The sequence below is a fragment of the Grampus griseus genome, assembly GCF_964374135.1.
Source record: "Grampus griseus genome assembly, chromosome: 20".
In the NCBI taxonomy this organism is placed as follows: domain Eukaryota; kingdom Metazoa; phylum Chordata; class Mammalia; order Artiodactyla; family Delphinidae; genus Grampus; species Grampus griseus.
Genome location: NC_139014.1, coordinates 29,372,740 through 29,393,333, shown reverse-complemented (window position 1 = coordinate 29,393,333; position 20,594 = coordinate 29,372,740). Strand labels below are relative to the sequence as shown.

Below are 20,594 nucleotides of genomic sequence, written 5' to 3'. Positions count from 1 at the left end.
TTATATTTGGTTACAGAAGCCACCTTAATTTGAATTTCTATAGCATTTTTAAATACAAAACTTTTTTTGTTTAAGTATTTACAGTGTTGTGTTAGTTCCTGGCACACAGCACAGTGATTCAGTTATATGTATATATATACATATTCTTTTTATTTTAATATACCCTTGTAACTTATTCATTTTGTGCATAATATTTTGTTCCATCTGTTTGTTTGTTTGTTTGTTTATTATTTGGCTGTGCTGGGCTGTGTTGCGGTGCGCGGGCTCCAGAGTGCACGGGCTCAGTAGTTGCGGTGCACAGACTTAGTTGCCCAGTGACATGCGGGATCTTAGTTCCCGGACCGGGGTCAGATCTGCGTCCCCTGCATTGGAAGGCAGCTTCTTAACCACTGGACCACCAGGAAAGTCCCTATATATGCATATTCTTTTTCACGTTCTTTTCCATTATGGTTTATTACAGGATATTGAATATAGTTCCCGGTGCTATACAGTAGGACCTTGTTTATCTTTTTTTTTAATTGGCCATGCCATGCAACTTGTGGGATCTTACTTAGTTCCCCAACTAGGGGTGGAACCTGGGCCCTCAGCAGTGAAAGCACAGAGTCCTATCCACTGGACTGCCAAGGAAGTCCCTATCATTTTATATACAATAATTTGTACCTGCTAATACCAAATTCCTAATTTATTCCTCCCCCACCCCCTTTCCCCTTTGTTAGCCATAAGTTTGTTTTCTATGTCTGTGAGTCTGTTTCTGTTTTGTAAATAAGTTCATTTGTGTCATATGTTGGATTTTACATGTAAGATATCATATGGTATTTGTCTTTCTCCTTCTGACTTACTTCACTTAGTAAATACAAAATTTTTATGCTATTTGTACTTATAACTTGCTTAAGATACAATTGCAGCACTTCTTCATGCTTGTTTTTATCCATAAATAAGTTTACAGGGTGTCACATTAGAGAAATGTGGACTATGCAGGTCTGTATTGCTTACTACCTTTCTCTTTAGTCCTACAAACCTTATTTCAGCAAACTTCAAACGTGATGGTTTTTTAAAAGAAATTATATTTCTTTTGTAGCAGCATTTGCATTGTCCTTTGCTTAGTAGATTTTTTTTTGAAATATAAGCAAATGTTTCAAATTGATTCTTTTTTAAGAATCACTAGGACAGAAGGGCATTCTTTGGCTTATTGGTAAGTCTTTTGATGTGTCCTTGAAGAGTTGTATAGAATTAAAATTTTTAGGAAGTAAATCATATTTTATTCAAGAGTGCTAACTATTTAAAGGACTACTATGATAAACCTTATAAAGTAAATTACATTAATCTAATTTTTTAAATGGTTTCATACGTTGGTTTACTTAAAATTAAGACTCCCCTGCACTACTTAAACAGTGAGTTTTGTTTCTTAGTTTAAATTAAAAATTTAAAAAGACTTTAAAGGAACAGGAAAAAAATTAGAAAAATGGAACTAGAGAAGCCTGATTTATAAAAATAACAATAGCTACTGTGTACTGAATGGCACACAATAATAATAGCTATTTCTTGAATATCCTCTTGTTAGGTAATTTAGTAAGCATTTTGTATACATTGCCTCTAATCCTCAGAGCACTGCAAGATAGATATCATCCATTTTATCAGGAAATTAAAGCTTGAGGTGATTAAATAATTTGTCCCAGGTCACATAGCTAGGAAGTAACAAAGTCAGAATTTAAATTGAGGACTCTGACTTCAAAGCTGTACTCTTCCTATGTTCTGCCTTCTTAGAAAATATAAAAATAAAACCTGCGTGTCAGTTTCTCCAGCTGAATATTTTGATTCTGGTCTTAAGACTTGTGAATAGGTGAGTTTTGGGGGTTTTTTTAAGATTTATTATTTGTTTACTTTATTATTTTTTTTGGCTGTGTTGGATCTTAGTTGTGGCATGCGGGATCTTCGTTGAGGCATGTGGGATCTTTTGTTGCGGCGTGTGGGTTTTTTCTCTCTCTGTAGTTGTGGTGCGTGCGTTCCAGAGCCCATGGGCTCTGTAGTTTGCGGTACGTGGGCTCTAGTTGAGGCACATGAACTCAGTAGTTGTGGCACGTGGGCTTAGCTGCCCCGCGTGGGATCTTAGTTCCCTGACCAGGGATCAAACCCACGTCCCCTGCATTGTAAGGCAGATTCTTTACCACTGGACCACCAGGGAAGTCCCCTGGGTGAGTTTTTAATGTCAGAAAAATGAGATATGGTAGACACTCTTAGAGGACTATATGACCACAGTTGCTTATTACTTCCTTTCTCCTACAAAGTTACATGTACTTGAGGATCAAGTGACTTATTTATTTGGCTGCCGGGTCTTAGTTGCGGCACGTGGGATCTTTGTTGAGGCATGCAAACTCTTAGTTGCTGCATGTGGGATCTAGTTCCCTGACCAGGGATCGAACCCGGGCCCCCTGCATTGGGAGCGTGGAGTCTTAGCCACTCGACCACCAGGGAAGTCTCGAGTATTGAGTGACTTTTATCCTTTATATTATCCTGGCTATTTTCTCAATATAAAAGCAAGACTCCTTAGTTTACAATCCCATGTAAAACAATTTTTGGTTTTGAACATACCTTTGTTGTTTTTGTAAAATGAATATGTAGTCATTGTATCTGTTATTGTTTCATAGGTTTTTTTTAAACAAAGATAAGAATAAGTTACCTGAAGTTCCACTGCTTTGCTAAATGCTCTCTGCTAACCAGTGGCAACATTTTAGTGAATATCCTTCTAAACATCTCATGCAGACAGTCACATGTGGATATGTATTCAATTTTACATAACTGCAATCATAGAATACGTCTTGTTCTGTAATCTGCTTTTTTTCACTCTACAGTATATGGTAGACATTTTTCCTGTCAATAAATGAATGTATTATTAATAGCTGCATTGTTTTCCCTTATCATGAATTATATAATCTGTCCTTTATTGTTTGATATTTAGGTTCTTTTAAATTTAGGGCTTCTATGAACGATGGAATACCAGGGTGCATACATCTTTTATTAATACTTGTGAAATTTTCTTTGCAGAATAAACTGTTAGGCCTGGGATTGATGGGTCAAGGGATATACACATTTTACGTTTTGATATATTTTGCTAAATTGCCCTGAAGAAAGTTGAACCATGCTCTAACCTAGTATCAGATTCCCACTGTTAGAGTTGAGAATCCTAATGGCAGTCTGCCAGTCTGTCTGCACACTAGCTGTTTATTGCAGCAGTTTTCTTATTTAGCATAGTATCACACTGTAATTTATGGGTTCCTTTAGAACTCTTGGGTAAATGCCTTCTGGTCCCAATGATCTATGTTCCTAGTCAATTGCATCTGCTATCTAGAACCCTAATAATTTGGGCAATACAGTTGTAGATGGGGTTGAAATGACAGGTTAAGGAAACATTTGACTAGCATGAATGTTCTTTTCACTATACCGCATCCTGGATCTGCTACCTCTGATATGCTTCCAAGGACACTTTTTAAGTGGGAATTTCCTTAATGCTATCTTCTATGAAGAGCAAGATTATTTTTCAAATCTTTTATTTTTCGTAAGATCAGTACTATCTTCTCCAACCCCTTGAACTGAGTTAAGATTGATGACCTTGTTGTTATATCAGCCACTAGCTGTATAGTCTTGGGCAAACTACTTAACCTCTCCAGATATCAGTTTTCTCTTCTCAATGAAACAGGCCAGTGATTTCTTTTTTTTTTTTTTCTTTTTTTTTTTTTTTGCGGTACGCGGGCCTCTCACTGTTGTGGCTTCTCCCGTTGCGGAGCACAGGCTCTGGACACGCAGGCTCAGCGGCCATGGCTCACGGGCCCAGCCGCTCTGCGGCATGTGGGATCTTCCCCGACTGGGGCACGAACCCGTATCCCCTGCATTGGCAGGCGGACTCTCAACCACTGTGCCACCAGGGAAGCCCGATTTCTTTTTTTTTTAAGTTTTTATTTTTCCTTATTTTTAACATTTTTTTGGCCATGCTGCACAGCATGCAGGATCTTAGTTTCCTGACCAGGGATGGAACCCATGCCCCATGCAGTGGAAGCCCAGAGTCTTAACCCCTGGACTATCAGGGAAGTCCCAGGCCAGTGATTTCTGATACTCTTTCTTTTCCAACATTTTCCCCCTATGATAATTGATTGCCTGTGCTAATTGCCTTTCTTGGCTTAAATAATGTCTTATTAACTTCGGAGTCTCATAAATTTCCCGCAAAATATGGCCTTCATCTTGGAAGATATCTCTCATCATATAAGTGCAATTTTTTAAAAGATGCTTTTCTACTATTATACTTTCACCTGTTCTTTCATTGGTGTTAATTTTCTTGGGCCTGCACTAAGGCATGTGTGCTCCTGCTTGGTTACTTATTTTGAATAATTCTGTATACTTTCCCCAACTTTGTTGCTGAATCCTAACCACTAGGCCACCAGGGAATTCCCTAGGATACTTTCAGTGCTTTCATTTTACTTCCTTAGATCCTCAAAATACTGCTCTGAGGTTAGATATTATTATCCCCCATTTTACAGATGTGAAACTGAGGCTTAAACTAAGTGATATGCCCAGAGTCACTCAGTTTATAAATAGCATAGCTATATCTATGGGTTCTAGGGACTTCCCTGGCAGCCCAGTGCTTAAGACTCCGTGCTTTCAGTGCGGGAGGTGTGGGTTCCATCCCTGTTTGGGGAACAAAGATCCCACATGCTGTGCAGTGTGGCCAAAAAGTAAATAAATAAATCAATCTATGGGTTCTACATTTAGAGCTCTGTCTGCTACGCCACTGGTGCCTCTATAGTTGAAGGTTAAATATTCTTAGTTACATTTTTTTTCCTGGTAATATTTATCATATACATATATCTATACTAATCATAAAGTAGTCATCAAATTTAAAGTTGCTGTCAAGAGAGATTTTGGAAAAGGGAAACAGAACCATGAGCACAGCTACTCTATAGGATATAATTTGACAGCCCTAAACAGATACTTTCCTTAATTCCTAACAAGGCAGTATTTTTCAACTTGTGAGTTCCCTTTAAATGTTGTTAATTTTAAGTTTGGTTGTATGTGGAAATTTTTATACTTAGTTCTCTTCTACAAAGGCTTTATCATTTCTTTGCGTATATTGGTGTTAGACCAAGAAATAAGACTACTGTGTTGGTAAACGGATGCAAAAGTCTTTCTCTGCAACTTTTTAAAATCTAATGAAGGCCTTTGTTTTCAAGAATCCTCCAAATTTTATTTACTCTTCTTAAAGGAAGGTAAAATCTTTGGGAAGTCATTATTAACAGAATGTGTGAGTTGGAAGTTATCATTTAGTAAAAAAATTCCTCATTTTACAGATAAGAAAACAGAAGAAAGAAATTTGCTTAAGGCCAGAGTCAAGAATCACATGATTTTAAATAATCACTGCATTCTACTTCTGTGAGAGACCTGTTTTTCTGGCCAAAATTTCTCCCTCAGCCCTGGGTTAATTCTTTTGCACTTAAATGTGGCTCTTAGAATTAGTAGTTTGTGTGGGATGAAAGGAAATTTAGTTTCCAGTCTTCCCAAGACTTTTAAGTTATAACCTATAACCTTGTCAACGTTTCCTTATTTTAAACGGACTTGTAAGTCAACAAACATTTGACTGCCTATCGCGTACAAGGCATGAGGTTTGCATTTTAACAGTAAAATGCGAGAGGAGAGGAACCATCCCTCAAATACTTGACTGATAAACTAGTACCTTTGATGGTATGTGTGACAAAAGGGAAAATTCTCCCTTGGCTGGACAAATGAGTGTGTTTATTATTTGTTTTCAGTAAGCTTTAACTCCTCCATCGGTAAGAGTTCTTTGCATTTCTTCGACTAGGGCTAAAGACGCGCCCTGGAATCATCCCTTTTTGATGTGAACTTTCTCATTATGTCAGGCCTTCCTGAAGGCTATCCTTGAATAGCCTTTTCGGTCCGAGTGATGGCGAAGGCACTGGCGGGTTTCCAAGCATTCGACTCAACTTGCGCTGCGAGTCGGACCACAAAGCTAGGTGACAAAAGCGGGCTCTGGGACCTTCGCCGGCTCATACCCTGCAGCCTGAGCGCGCCTGCGTGTCGGAGCCCCTTTGTTGCTTGGCTGCCAGAGTCCGGCTGCGCCTGCGTGTTGGGCCGGCGCCGGCAAGTGCGCTGCACCGCTGGCACCGGCTGGGGGCGAACAGACCTCTTCAGCAGCTGCCGCCGCCGCTGCAGCCGTTGCGACCGTCTCAGAGGAGTTCAGAGGGCCAGGCGGTGGGAGACTTCCCACAGGGTGGCTGAGATGTCGTCCACCGCGGCTTTTTACCTTCTCTCCACCCTGGGAGGGTACTTGGTGACTTCCTTCTTGTTGCTCAAATACCCGACCTTGCTGCACCAGAGAAAGAAGCAACGATTCCTCAGTAAACACATCTCTCACCGCGGAGGTGAGAGGGGTCCCCAGAACCAGGTGGCGGAGGTGGGGGAGGCCCCCCACCTTGCCCCAGCACGACTAGAGCTGAGGGTCCTCCGCAAAAGGCAGGCGGGTGGAAATACGTGAGAGTTTGAGGAAGGATGGGCGTGTGTGGATAGAGGGCTCCCCCGGAGGTGAAGGCAGTGTGGAGGGGAGGTCGCCTGAAGGAAGGAAAGGGGTCTTGAGACAGAGCCAAGGTGGGGACCTCTCGAGTGCGGCGATGTCAGGGGTTCTCAGAAGGAGGAAGGACCAGGGTGAGAATGAAAGGTAGATGGAGGTTTCTCGGAGGAGGGAAGGATGATGGCAAGCTACCTTCCTAGCAGTGAGGCACAAGTGGGGAGCACCGGGCCGAGCCGGGGGTACCCCGCAGTGGGGAACCGGGAACAGACTTGTTCCGAGACAGCCAGTGGCTGAGCTTGTGGGAAGATGGGGCGAACTGCTTCCAGGGCTGAGGAACTGCGTGAACCTGGAGCGTGGTGCAGCCTGGGCATCTGCAGTCCCTGGGGGCCGGTCCCAATTCACCCCTCCATCCCCCCATTCTAAGCATGATAATTGAGAAGAGGGGGAAACCGAGTCCCTGAGCCGGGGACACGTCCCAAGGTCACGGTTATAGCTTGGGCTGGACTGGGACAGAAACTGGAGCGTCCTGGTTCCCAAAGCTGCAAACCTCGCACCTGTTTTTTTTTTTTCCAACCCCACCTTGCACCCCAGCAGTGACCGGTGGATTTCCAAAGACAAAAAGATGATTTAGTTAATGACAGGACTGTATTGTTTGACGAAAACAAAGAAGTTTCTTTTGGAACAGCGTCTTGCCAAAAGGAATGTAGATGAACGCTCTCATTTCCCAGACAGCAGGCCAAATCTTTGCCTCTTCATTATTGTGCAATAATGTCTTTATTTCATTTCACGCATGGTGTATAAAATGTTGTGAGATTGGATTATTTCAATCAATTTTAGCTTGTTCTTTAGAGATGAATGTTAAACTAGGTTAAAATTGCTTGGAATTTACAGTCTAATACTTGAAATGGTAAAATTCTAGTTTACAGTCTAAAATTTGATTTAGTACCATGACTCCTTTGCTAACAAGAATTGGCCAGGAATAAAGGGTTTTTTTGTGTTTTGGGGTTTTTTTAATTTAATGAATTTATTTGTTGGCTGCATTGGGTCTTTGTTGCTGCCCGTGGGCTTTCTCTAGTTGCGGCAAGCGGGGAGCTACGCTTCATCGCGGTGCGCAGGCTTCTCATTGCAGTGGCTTCTCTTGTTGTGGACCACGGGCTCTAGGTGCGCGGGCTTCAGTAGTTGTGGCATGTGGGCTCAGTAGTTGTGGCACACGAGCTCTAGAGCGCAGGCTCAGTAGTTGTGGCACACAGGCTTAGTTGCTCCGCAGCATGTGGGATCTTCCCGGACCAGGGCTCGAACCCGTATCCCCTTCATTAGCAGACGGATTCTTAACCACTGCGCCACCAGGGAAGTCCCAGGAATAAGTTTTTAAATATCACAGAAGTACATTAGCATGCTCCTGTAAAATCTGTATAATTTAATCAGTTACACATAGTACTAAAGAGTGACTTCAGTGGTTATGCTAGTCTCCTACTCATGAAAAGTGTGAAAGGTTTTAAGGGATCTATCACCAGCTAAATGCCAAGTTATTTCTTATTTGGTTTACCTGTATTTTAATGGATACAAAGTTAAATTGTAGGATGACATATGACTACTAACGTGCCTTCAACCACTACAGCCAAAAAAACAACTTTTAGTGTTTGAGTTGTTGCCATAGAAGTATTTTCGATGGTAGTAGTCCTACTCGGGAGATAGTCAGTACCTTCTGCCAGTTGTGTTTACTGATTTAAAAAAAAGAAAAGTGTGCTTACTAAAAACCCAAAACAAAACTAGGTCCTCTAAAAAGCTATCTAAACGGTCGTTATGGGTGATCTAGATTTTATTTTAGAAGAAATAATCTTAACTCTGTAGGCTTGAAATACGTTTACAGTCCTAAATCACTGTAGTAAATTCCTGTGTGTTAGTGCTTAATATGCTTTTGTTGAGTATGTACGTCAAATAATACAGTTGAATCCAGGGTGATAGCGGATATATTTACTAAAAAACACTTTGTAACTCAAGATACTAAGTTTCTGGAAAATAATAGACTAGGAAGCAGTCAGCTTCTGCTTGCTTTTTATTTTTGTCTTGGACACTGATAACAGCAATCAGTGTTATCTGTGCAAACTTTTCCATGCATGTCACGAACATTTGGGCTAATTCTCTATTGCCCTAACTGCAAATACCTGATATTTCATGAAAACCAGATGTATGATCATTCCAAGATTGAAACATTGATCATTATATATGTATAAAGTATATACATCTGAATTGCTTTAACTTAAAACTCTTAATGTGTACTATATTATGTCTGCTATGAAAGCACTATCACCTGAGTCAGATTCTGGACCTATCACTAGTTAACCTTGGGAATAAGCCTTGGTTATTATAGAAGCAATATAACCTTGCTTCTCTTTGGGTTGTTATGAGGATTAGGTGTACAGAAAGCACTTTAAACACAGTAAAATTGTTTAGAAATATAAGCATGGATACAAGGGTCACATTTGTATTTTGCAATAGGACTTTGAGTTGAGTGAGAGAAAATGAGATCACCCTATACTTAATGTCTTAGTTTTAATGAACACTTTTGCCTTTTACTGATTGATTGCCCTTGAAAGTAGAAAATACTCTAATGTTTTAAAAATTAAGTGGTGTAGGCCTGCTTTGTTCTTACCTCATTAAAGCATACATTGTATTACATTATATTGTAATATCTGCTTCCCTTATTAGACTATGAGTTCCTCAAGGGCAGATTTTAGATTTTACTAATGCTTGGGTCTCTAGCCTCTAGTACAGATCCTAACATACACTTAAAATAATAGCTTGCTGTCTGCTAATTATCTGTTGTGTGCTAGATACTTTCCATGTCTTTCCTTATCTATTTGACCAAAGAACACTTTTTGTAACTACCGTGTATTGATGAAATACCAATAGGACCAAAGATGTACCCTTTGGGTTAAATCGAGAGCAAGTCATACTCTCAAAGTCTATTTTTATAATTTCTCTATGAAATTATGAATTTTATTAATATTTTTACAATTACATAAGTAACTCATATTCATTGTAGAAAACTTGGGAAATATAGAAATTAAAAAAGAAAAAATAGTTCCTAAAACTCACCATCCAGACATAATCTCTGTTAACATTTTGAAGTATGTCTTTTTTTTTTAATATTTATTTTTATTTATTTATTTGGCTGTCAGGTCTTAGCTACCGTACGTGGGATCTTCGTTGCCGTGTGTGGGATCTTTTAGATGTGGCATGCGAACTCTTAGTTGTGGCATGGGGGATCTAGTTCCCTGACCAGGGACTGAACCCGGGCGCACTGCACTGGGAGCGTGGAGTCTTAGCTACTGGACCACTAGGGCAGTCCCCTGAAGTGTATCCTTTAAGTACGTATTTTACTACATTTGGAATCATACCATATATACATATATTTCAAATGCCCACTGAGTTAACTAGAGTTAGGATAGCAGGGAAATAACTTTTTCATACTCCCTAAGCTATCTCTATGGGCCAATTGAATTAAGCAACAGGCTTTTAAAAAAGAGATTCATTTATTAGGGTTCGGTGGCCAAAGAATTAAAAAAAAAATCAACTGATAAATTCCTCACCTTACCTTTTAATCTTTCACCCTTGGTTGCAAGGCAAAGTACTGCCACAATCTGGGCATTTTGCCAGATTGATTTCAGAGGTGATAAGTTTGAGGGTAAATATTGCTCATGGACACTGGCTGCTTCTGAGTCCTAAACTTTGTTTGCTCAAGGAGGAAAGTGAGGCATCAGTTTGAGTCTCAAAGTGTCACTGGAAGTATTTTGGTTTTGGTTTTGTATGAGTGTGTAAAGGGAGGGTAAAAGCAGGTGTTATCTATATTTCCCTGTATTAAAAAAATTATACATATTACAAACTTAGAAAAATTAAATATCGTTATAGAAAAAGTTGAACGTATGACAAGATAGCAAAAACCACTTATTGAAAAGAGCACACATATGGTGGTTAGTTGGTAAATGCTGCCGCTGTATCGATATACACTTTGAATATCATCCTTCTATGCTATTGATGTGTTTAATTTTTTTCTTATATCTGCAAATATATATTTCACTAATATTTTCCCCTTGAAATATAGAAACAATTCCGCAGTGTTCCAGGGATCGCATATTGAGAAATGCTCTTTTGTATATACCATCTGTAGTCCTTACAAGCTCTTCATGCTCTTATGGAAATATATATAGTTTCCAAAGTGCACTATAAATGTTGAATGAACAAGTGAATTTAGAAGTGGAGAAGGAACTTACTTTGTTGCTTGATTTACTGAATAACAACTCCATTTTAAGTTGATATAAGGTTATGTCTTCAAACATTAAAATATGTTTTATTTGCACTAAGCTATCTTTTCCAATATCAGAAAAATTTTAATTTGGAAGTTGTTCTTTTGTGGCTGGTGCATATTGTCATATTTGTCATTGGCTTTATAAACATCACACACACACACACATATAGCATGTATACAAAAGATGTTAATGATAGTGGTCATTGGAGGATAACTGTAAAACAAGTGTACAATGTTTGTTGAATGTTTATTGGTATGTAAAACATTTGGGAGGTAAAAAGGAAACTGACCAGACATTTCTTTCCTTTACAGCATTTAAATCTAATTAAAGATACAAAAGAGAATGTTTCCTTTACTTTTCCTATCCTAACAGAAATTAACCAGTCACAAAGTAATTATGAGGTACTATTAAGAGAGGAAAGTTAACATAGAATGAAAAATTGGGAAATATAGCTTTGTATAGTATTAGGAAGTGAAGCTTTCTCAAAGAAGTGAAAAATGAGAACTGGCGGAGAGGGAGGCAGGGGGACATAAGCAGAGAAATTATGAACAAATTATAGTAGGACAGCATGTCAAATCTATGATACTCATCCTCATCCACATTTCATAATTAACTTCATAACTAATTAACAAACTTTTGTTTACATGTTGAATGGTTATTTGCAAAGCCAGGCATTAAGCTGCTTATTGAGGAAAAAGAAAAATTAACGGCAGGTGTGCTCTATGAATGATATGATGATAATTGAAAGGAGAAGGAATTCAAACCACTTCGTGAGAGAAGAGCTATCACCAAATAATTCTTTGGAGAGGAATGGCATACTTTTAAATTAGTCTACTTTTAAATTAGTCCCTTAGTTACTCTCGGGGCTTTCACCATATGAATCTTAACAAGTAATTTGTGGGTATTATCATTGTGGGATTTATCTTCAAGCTTTACAAACAAGTGTAAGAATATGGAAATAAGGACCAATACGAGTAACTTATCTGTAAAACTGAAATAAGGAGAAATATGAATGGAAGCATAGAAACTGCAGCATAGTTAGTGGTAAAAAGGGTGGGATCTGAAGTCATACTGCTTATGCTCGAAATTCAGTTCCCCTTGTTGGCTATGTGATCTTACCAATTTTATTTCCGGAGATGCCAGAAATCTTGCCATGGTTGTGGGCATTTTAATGAAATAATATATAGAGTGCTAAGCACAGTATCTAGCTTCTATTAATTATTAATATCTTGACCACCTTTTCAATATTTTATTTTATTTAGTACTGGCTATTAATTTTATAAAGTAGATCAAAGATCTTAATAATGCTTGCATGCTTAAGCTCTTAGGTTTAAATGAATTACAAATAAAATTAATATGGAAAGGAGACATAAAAGACAAACAGGTAGACTTTGAATGTAAATATTAGTAGTAAAAATTATATTAACTGTGGGGAAATTTATTTCAGATTTCTGAATCTCTATTTTATATTTTTCCTAACTCCTTTTCCTCAAAACAAAAAGAGCCAACTATAAGTATCTTTTGAACTTTTTATTATGGAACATTTTAATCATATACAAAAGTAGTAAGACTCTATCACTCAGATACAACTAATTATCAACTCATGCCCAATGTTGTTTCATCTGTATCCCTGCCCATTCTTCTCACCTGTACTATTTTGAAACAAATATCATATCGTTTCAAACTTAATAAATATTTGTTGAACACTGTTTTGCGGAATATTCTTACACATGTATATTACAAAGCCCTTGCTATTGAAATTTGAGAAGGCTTACTTTCCCATCCCAACTTTGGAACCAACTTAGAAATAAAATGCATGCAACAGAAAGATAGAGGTATGGGACTTCCCTGGCAGTCCAGTGGTTAAGACTCTGTGCTTCCACTGCAAGGGACTCAGGGAACTAAGATCCTGCATGCTGCGCTGAGCAGAAATTTTGTTCCTTCTGAGGGTGGGCCACTCCAAATTAAGGGGACTATGAAGGGCTGAGTCACAGATGGACGGACAGCTCTTTCTCCTACGTGGCTTCTGCTCCCATGGGGAGGAGTATATGAGGGAATAAAGAAGGGTTAAAAGTGTTCCTTCCATTCTTTTCCCTCCTTGCGGACTAGAGTGGAATTTTCCTTCACTAGGTGGGAACAGGTAGCTGGGGATAGATGTTCCTCTCAATACTTGCCTTCAAAAAGCCTTCTAGGGCTTCCCTGGTGGCGCAGTGGTTGAGAGTCCGCCTGCCGATGCAGGGGACACGGGTTCGTGCCCCAGTCCGGGAAGATCCCACATGCCGCGGAGCGGCTGGGCCCGTGAGCCATGACCGCTGAGCCTGCGTGTCCGGAGCCTGTGCTCCGCAACGGGAGAAGCCACAACAGTGAGAGGCCCGCGTACCGCAAAAAAAAAAAAAAAAAAAAAGCCGCCTCAGGGTTTAAGTGGTGTACCAGAATATAAAAAACATAGGACTTAGAAATAAAGGCTTTTTGAACAAACATTTAGGCATAGCATACATGTGGTAGCACTAACCTTAAGTGTACAGCTTAATATCTTTTTTAATATATGTGTACATCCAGGTAGCCATTTACTCAGATCAAGATATAGAACATTTCTAGAATCCCATAAGATTCCCTTGGTTCCCTTCCCAGTCTATCCTTCTCCATCCCCAGAGGTGACCACTCCTCTGACTTTTCTGATCATTGAATTTTTAAAACATTTATTTTATTTTTGGCTGCGTTGGGTCTTGGTTGCTGTGCGCAGGCTTTCTCTAGTTGCGGTGAGTGGGGGCTACTCTTCCTTGTGGTGCCCGGGCTTCTCATTGCAGTGGCTTCTCTTGTTGCGGAGCACGGGCTCTAGGCGCACGGGCTTCAGTAGTTGCGGCCCGAAGGCTCTAGAGCACAAGCTCAGTAGTTGTGGTACACGGGCTCAGTTGCTCCGCAGCATGTGGGATCTTTCTGGACCAGGGCTCGAACCCATGTCCCCTGCATTGGCAGGTGGATTGTTAACCACTGCACCACCAGGGAAGCCCTGATCCTTGATTATTTAAGACAGTGGTTTTCAAAGTGTGGTCTGTGGACTCCTGGGAGTCCCCAAGACCTTTCATGGGTCTACAAGGTCAAAATTATTTTCATAAGACATTACTTACCTTTTTCACCTTGTTGACATTTGTACTGATGGTGCAAAAGCAGTAGTCGGTAAAACTGCTGTTGCTTTAGCACAAATGAAAATACTGGTACCAAATGTACTAGTAGCCATTGTATTCCTCACCATCATGCACTCACATTTTTTTTTAAAAAGGCAGTTTCATTTAAGAATATCTTTGATGTATTAGAAAAATTATTAATTTTATTAAATTTCAATCCTTGAGTACACATAAGTTTTAATATTCTGTGTGACAAAATTGGAAGTACACAAAAATCACTTTTGCTGCATACCAAAGTAGGAAGATGATTGTCTTGAGGAAAAGTACTTGTGCAATTGCTTGAATTCTGAGCTGAATTAGCCTTTATTGTTTTCCACAGAACACCATTTTTTTTTTTTACATCTTTATTGGAGTATAATTGCTTTACAATGGTGTGTTAGTTTCTGCTTTATAACAAAGTGAATCAGTTATACATATACACATGTTCCCATACCTCTTCCCTCTTACGTCTCCCTCCCTCCCACCCTCCCTATCCCACCCCTCCAGGCGGTCACAAAGCACCAAGCTGATCTCCTGTGCTATGCGGCTGCTTCCCACTAGCTATCTACCTTACGTTTGGTAGTGTATATATGTCCATGCCTCTCTCTCTCTTTGTCACAGCTTACCATTCCCCCTCCCCATATCCTCAAGTCCATTCTCTAGTAGGTCTGTGTCTTTATTCCTGTCTTACCCCTAGGTTCTTCATGACATTTTTTTTCCCTTAAATTCCATATATATGTGTTAGCATACGGTATTTGTCTTCCTCTTTCTGACTTACTTCACTCTGTATGACAGACTCTAGGTCTATCCACCTCATTACAAATAGCTCAATTTCATTTCTTTTATGGCTGAGTAATATTCCATTGTACATATGTGCCACATCTTCTTTATCCATTCATCTGATGATGGACACTTACGTTGTTTCCATTTCCGGGCTATTGTAAATAGAGCTGCAATGAACATTTTGGTACATGACTCTTTTTTTTTTTTTGCGGCACACCGGCCTCTCACTGTTGTGGCCTCTCCCATTGCGGAGCACAGGCTCCGGACGCGCAGGCTCAGCGGCCATGGCTCATGGGCCTAGCCGCTCTGCGGCATGTGGGATCTTCCCAGACTGGGGCACGAACCCGTGTCCCCTGCATCGGCAGGCGGACTCTCAACCACTGCGCCACCAGGGAAGCTCCATGACTCTTTTTGAATTATGGTTTTCTCAGGGTATATGCCCAGTAGTGGGATTGCTGGGTCATATGGTAGTTCTATTTGTAGTTTTTTTAAGGAACCTCCACACTGTTCTCCACAGTGGCTGTATCAATTTACATTCCCACCAACAGTGCAAGAGGGTCACAGAACCCCATTTTCACTTAAAAAACTGACTGACGAACTGGTTATTCAGCCTTGAGTATTCAGCAGATATGTTCTTGAAAATTAATAAAGTGAGTCTGTCATTAGAATAAAAATAATCTAGCTGCCTTCTATTAAAGCAATGCCAATGATTAAATTTGAGCTTTCAAGCAAAAATTAGACTTCTGAAAAACTTATATCATCCACTGTGAGCTTGGTAGCTTTCCAATTTTTAAAGATTTTCCTGATGGTATCAGGTATTAACAAATGTGATTTTTAAAAAATATTGTGTAATGAAATGTGTCAGTATTTAGAAGATCAGCATAATTCAGTGAATCAGTATTTTCCAAAAAACCATGCATGGGTGAAAGATCCATTCAAAGTTCAAGATGGGCTAATCGATTTTCATGTAATAGAGTATGAAGAGGTCATTAATACGGTTCAGATTCCACATTACAACTAACTTTTAAGAATCTGCCATTTGTTGAATTTTGGTGCAGTATCACAGAAGAATCTTTCTTTTCCCACTATCTGTGTGAAGGTTGATATGTACGTATGAAGCAGATACGAGAATCTGGCTGCCTTCTATTAAGCCAGACATTAAAGAGATTTGCAAAAGTGTAAACCAATGCCACTCTTAGTGTTAAATATTTTTGTCAGATCGTTATTTTTCATAAAATGTTATGTTAACATGTAATGGATTTATTATTGTTATTTTCAAAGTTTTAAAATTTAGAAGTCAATTTCTAATATGTAATTATTAATGGATATAACCCACATAATCAAAAGCTCTTTGAGGGACTTCCCTGGTGGCGCAGTGGTTAAGAATCCTCCTGCCAGTGCTGGGGACACGGGTTTGAGCCCTGGCCCGGGAAGATCCCACATGCTGCAGAGCAACTAAGTCCCTGCACCACAACTACTGAGCCTGCATGCCACAACTACCGAAGCCCATGCGCCTAGAGCCCATGCTCCGCCACAAGACAAGCCACCGCAATGAGAAGCCTGCACATCGCAACGAAGAGTAGCCCCTGCTCGCCACATCTAGAGAAAGCCCTTGTGCAGCAACGAAGACCCAACGCAGCCAAAAATAAATAAATTAGTTAATTAATTTTTAAAAAATGCTTTAAAAAAAAGCTCTTTGAGGTACTCAGTAAGAGTCCTGAGACCAAAATGGTTAGGACCTGCTAGTTTAAGGCATTAACTCTTGACTGTAATAAGAATCATTGTAATCTGAAGTAATTTTTTTATAAAGTGCTTCACAGAGGAGTTGAGAAGTGAATATTTCCCCCCCACTCCACGCGGCTTGCAAGATCTTAGTTCCGTGCCCTCAGCAGTGAAAACACGGAGTCTTAACCACTGGACTGCCAGGGAATTCCCAAACGGATTGTTTATTGTACCAAAAAGCAAGGAAATTAAAAGGACACAGAAGTCAGCTTGAAGGAGCTAATGATGTTGACTTTGATTACTTGGTGAAAGTGGTGTCTGCCAGACTTTTCCATTGTGAAGTTACTTTTTCTCTTTGTAGTTAGTAAGTATTTTTGTAGGAAAGTACTTTGAAACCACATAAACACTCCATTCCTTATCAAACTTTTGGTCCAGTTATTAAAGTGGATTCAGAATATCCTATTTTGTTTAATGGTTTAAAGTTTGTTACTATCATTATTTTGATGCTAACATTGTCTCAGGTTTGGCCAGTGAGAGCTTCTTCAAACTGGCTTCTGTGTCCTGTTAACTTCCTTGCTTTTTGGTACAACAGGCAGCAGTTTAACCTAATCTACAAGTAACCATTTTAGCACTCTTTTCTTTTAGGTAGCATTCTAGAGTGCTTTGTTCTTGAATATTGATGATCTGTTTATAACATATTTCCTTAGTTTTTGACTAAAACAAGCACTGACTGGACTTTTAAAAGTCATTTAATGTCAAAAGAGCACTTACTTTTGAAAAAACTTTAATCTCCATATTTGCTTCATCTGTTTTCTATTGTGCTTTAACTCTAGTAATTAAAGTGAACCTAAAGTCAAAGTAGTAGCTTTTAAAAATATATATATATATTTATTTTGGCTCCACCGGCTCTTAGTTGCGGCACATGGGATCTTTAGTTGCAGCATACAAACTTCTTAGTTGTGGCAAACGGACTTCATAGTTGCAGCATGTGCACTCTTAGTTGTAGCATGCATGTGAAATCTAGTTCCCTGACCAGGGATCAAACCTGGGCCCTCTGCATTGGGAGTGTGGAGTTTTACCCACTGGACCACCAGGGAAGTCCCCAAAGTAGCTTGTTTCACATAGGTACCCCTTTCTCTCTGATAAACTGATGGAACTTTTAGAACATTAGGTTAATATATTCATTTCTTCATACCTTGTGTTTCTATTGATTATTAATTAGGTTGCCATAAAAATACAATCTAACATTATAAAAGAAGAAAACTCTAATACTCTCGCAAATATGTTCAGATGTTATTGTATGTAAGACATTTTAATTCTATTATTTGAACAGCACCTTAAACTTGAATTGTCTCTTTTGTTAAGAAGAAATTGTCGGGCTTCCCTGGTGGCGCAGTGGCTGAGAGTCTGCCTGCCAATGCAGGGGACACGGGTTCGAGCCCTGGTCTGGGAGGATCCCACATACCGTGGAGCAACTAAGCCCGTGAGCCACAACTACTGAGCCTGCGCATCTAGAGCCTGTGCTCCATAACAAGAGAAGCCACGACAATGAGAAGCCCGTGCACCGCGATGAAAAGTAGCCCCCGCTCACCGCAACTGGAGAAAGCCTGGGTACAGAAACGAAGACCCAACACTGCCAAAAATAAATAAATAAATGAATACATAAATTTATTTAAAAAAAAAAAAGAAATTGTCTGTTTTTCCAAGTATTTAGAAAAGTATTTCCAAAGTATTTTTCCTGTGCATTCCATTAATTATTGGGTGGCTAAAAAGTTCTTTTGGGTTTTTCTTCTCTGTTGTTTTTTTAAAAAATATTTATTTAGGCTGCTCCAGGTCTTAGTTGCATCATGTTAGCTCTTAGTTGTGACATGCATGTGGGATCTACTTCCCTGACCAGGGATTGAACCCAGGCCCCCTGCATTGAGAGTATGGAGTCTTAACCACTGGACCACCAGGGAAGTCCCTTCTCATCCTTATAGATAGGGAAGCTCAGCCATAGAAAGGTGAGGTAATTTTCCCAAGGTCACACAAGTATCAAACAGACTTGAGAGCAGAGATCCTAACTCCAGAGCCCCACCCTCAACTACTACACTCTATTACCCTCAGCCAAGATGATTAAAACAGTCACTTCTCTTAAGTAATTAATGGGAAAGGGAGAAAAGAGATGGGTAAACACTTTATGCTATAAATATGATAAATGCCTTAGTAGAAAGATGCGTGAGAGACCTTGGGGACCCAGAGGAGAGACACTTTAACTCTGAGGAGGTGTATATGTGCAAGTCCTCCTCTGTCTTTTCTATTATAGCTTTAAATGCATGTTTAGGTTCTTGTAACCCTCCTGCGTTGCTGTGGCTGTGCTTTGATCTTTGATTCTTCTTGGTGCAGCTAAAAGCAATTCAAAATACCCCTACATTCTTTAAAACACTTGTAATGTCTACATAATATACAAACATCATGATTCATTTGATGTATCTTTTTTAGGTGAATTTCTGGCAAAATAAAATGTTCAAATTAGCTTCAATTTAATGTTTTCACAGGTGCTGGAGAAAATTTGGAGAATACAATGGCAGCCTTTCAGCAGTAAGTATATAAAAAGGTATTCTTTTCTTTTACAGTTTATCTTTAAAGTGATGATGATTCACCAAGTGAGGATAGTACACGTGTAGCATCCACTTGTGGTAGTTGTTTCTATTTTATTAAAATGGCTTTTTTTTTTTTTTTTTAGTTAGTCTGAAGTGTTACAAAGAGTGTTTGGCTTCTGCATAACTGAAAAACTAGATCAGAGTTTTGGGTAATCAAAAGATACTATAGTTCCAAAGCTGAAAGAAGACATTTGTAACAAGGCACATACTGTGTGTAATGCTAATTAGCCTCAGAGAGAAAGAGAAAAGGAGAAAATGAAAACACTGTTACATTGGCTGTTATTTATGAGTAGGATTATGTGTCTACTCAGTAATTCTTCCACAGGTCAGGTCAAGCTGTCATCTGGTCTTTCTTCTTTGAAGGCTTAGGAGTGTTGATCTTATTTTTTAAAATCAGGTAAATTTTTTTTTCAATTTTTAGATTATTCATATTTCATATAGATGTCTTTTAGAGCACCTCACAGAGAAGCAGCCGGAGACACAGGAATGAAAGCTGATTGATACCTTGTTCTTTGTCTTAGAGTGAATGATTATCATCAGTCTGTGGTAATGGTGCGAACAGTTTTCTGTCCCCTGAAAAATAAGATGGGGAATGTGATAAGTTAACTCCCATGAAAAACATTACTATCCATATTTAGTAAGAAAAATATTTTCTTATGTAATTTTTGAGCCATTTTTATGTGTATAATTGGGGCCAATAAATCAGGATAATTTGGCTTAAGTTTTTGTTCTGCTTCTCATCATTCAAAGACACTTTAGAGATTACTTTTCCTGTTACCAGGTCCCAAGGTACTGCTTTTCCATAGTCTAGTTTCGTCTAAATCCTATCCTCCTGTATTTGTCATTGCTTACTCTTTTTGTTCTATAATGTGATGCTTTTGACTGTAATCTCAAGTCTCTTACAGCTCTAAAATGCAAAATCTTTCCTCCTGTCACTGACTGTGAAACAGAATAATTTAATTTAAATTACTTTGTTATCTTCTCTACTGAGATTATGTAGCTAGCTCCTATAGCAAAATATATTTAATTTTATGTGAACAGTTTTCACTGTGATATACACACACATATGCATACCCACGCACACCCTCATTCACTATCATTTATCCAATATTTGTTGCCTGTGTTGTAGTAATATATATTACCTGGGGAAAAACTGCTCATAACTTTGAGTGGTTTTTAGCATTCCTTTCTGTAAAAGTATATTATTTTGTAAGTTTTTCTCCATATTTTTTTTTGCTAAATCTTTACGCAACACCCTTATTTATGAAATTAAACTATTTCTAAGGATGGTACATTTGTATAATACATTATTTCTAAGGATGGTATCTAAATGTTTTTTATCTTTGAAGACTTTGATCCTCTGAAAAATTTTTTGATATTCAAAGAATAATTTAGATGGTTT

General features: G+C 38.9%; 1 protein-coding gene across 1 annotated transcript in view; it reads left to right on the top strand.

Annotated features, from left to right (window-relative positions):
• Window positions 1-6,283: 6,283 nt before the first annotated feature.
• Window positions 6,284-20,594, top strand: part of GDPD1 (glycerophosphodiester phosphodiesterase domain containing 1) — a gene marked incomplete at its 5' end in the record, with an annotated part of 43,338 nt that continues 29,027 nt past the window's right edge. Inside the window, 2 exons of the mRNA XM_082679694.1 lie at window positions 6,284-6,425; window positions 19,088-19,130. Of these exons, the coding sequence (XP_082535820.1) occupies window positions 6,284-6,425; window positions 19,088-19,130 (185 nt within the window). The remainder of the gene's footprint in view (window positions 6,426-19,087; window positions 19,131-20,594) is intronic.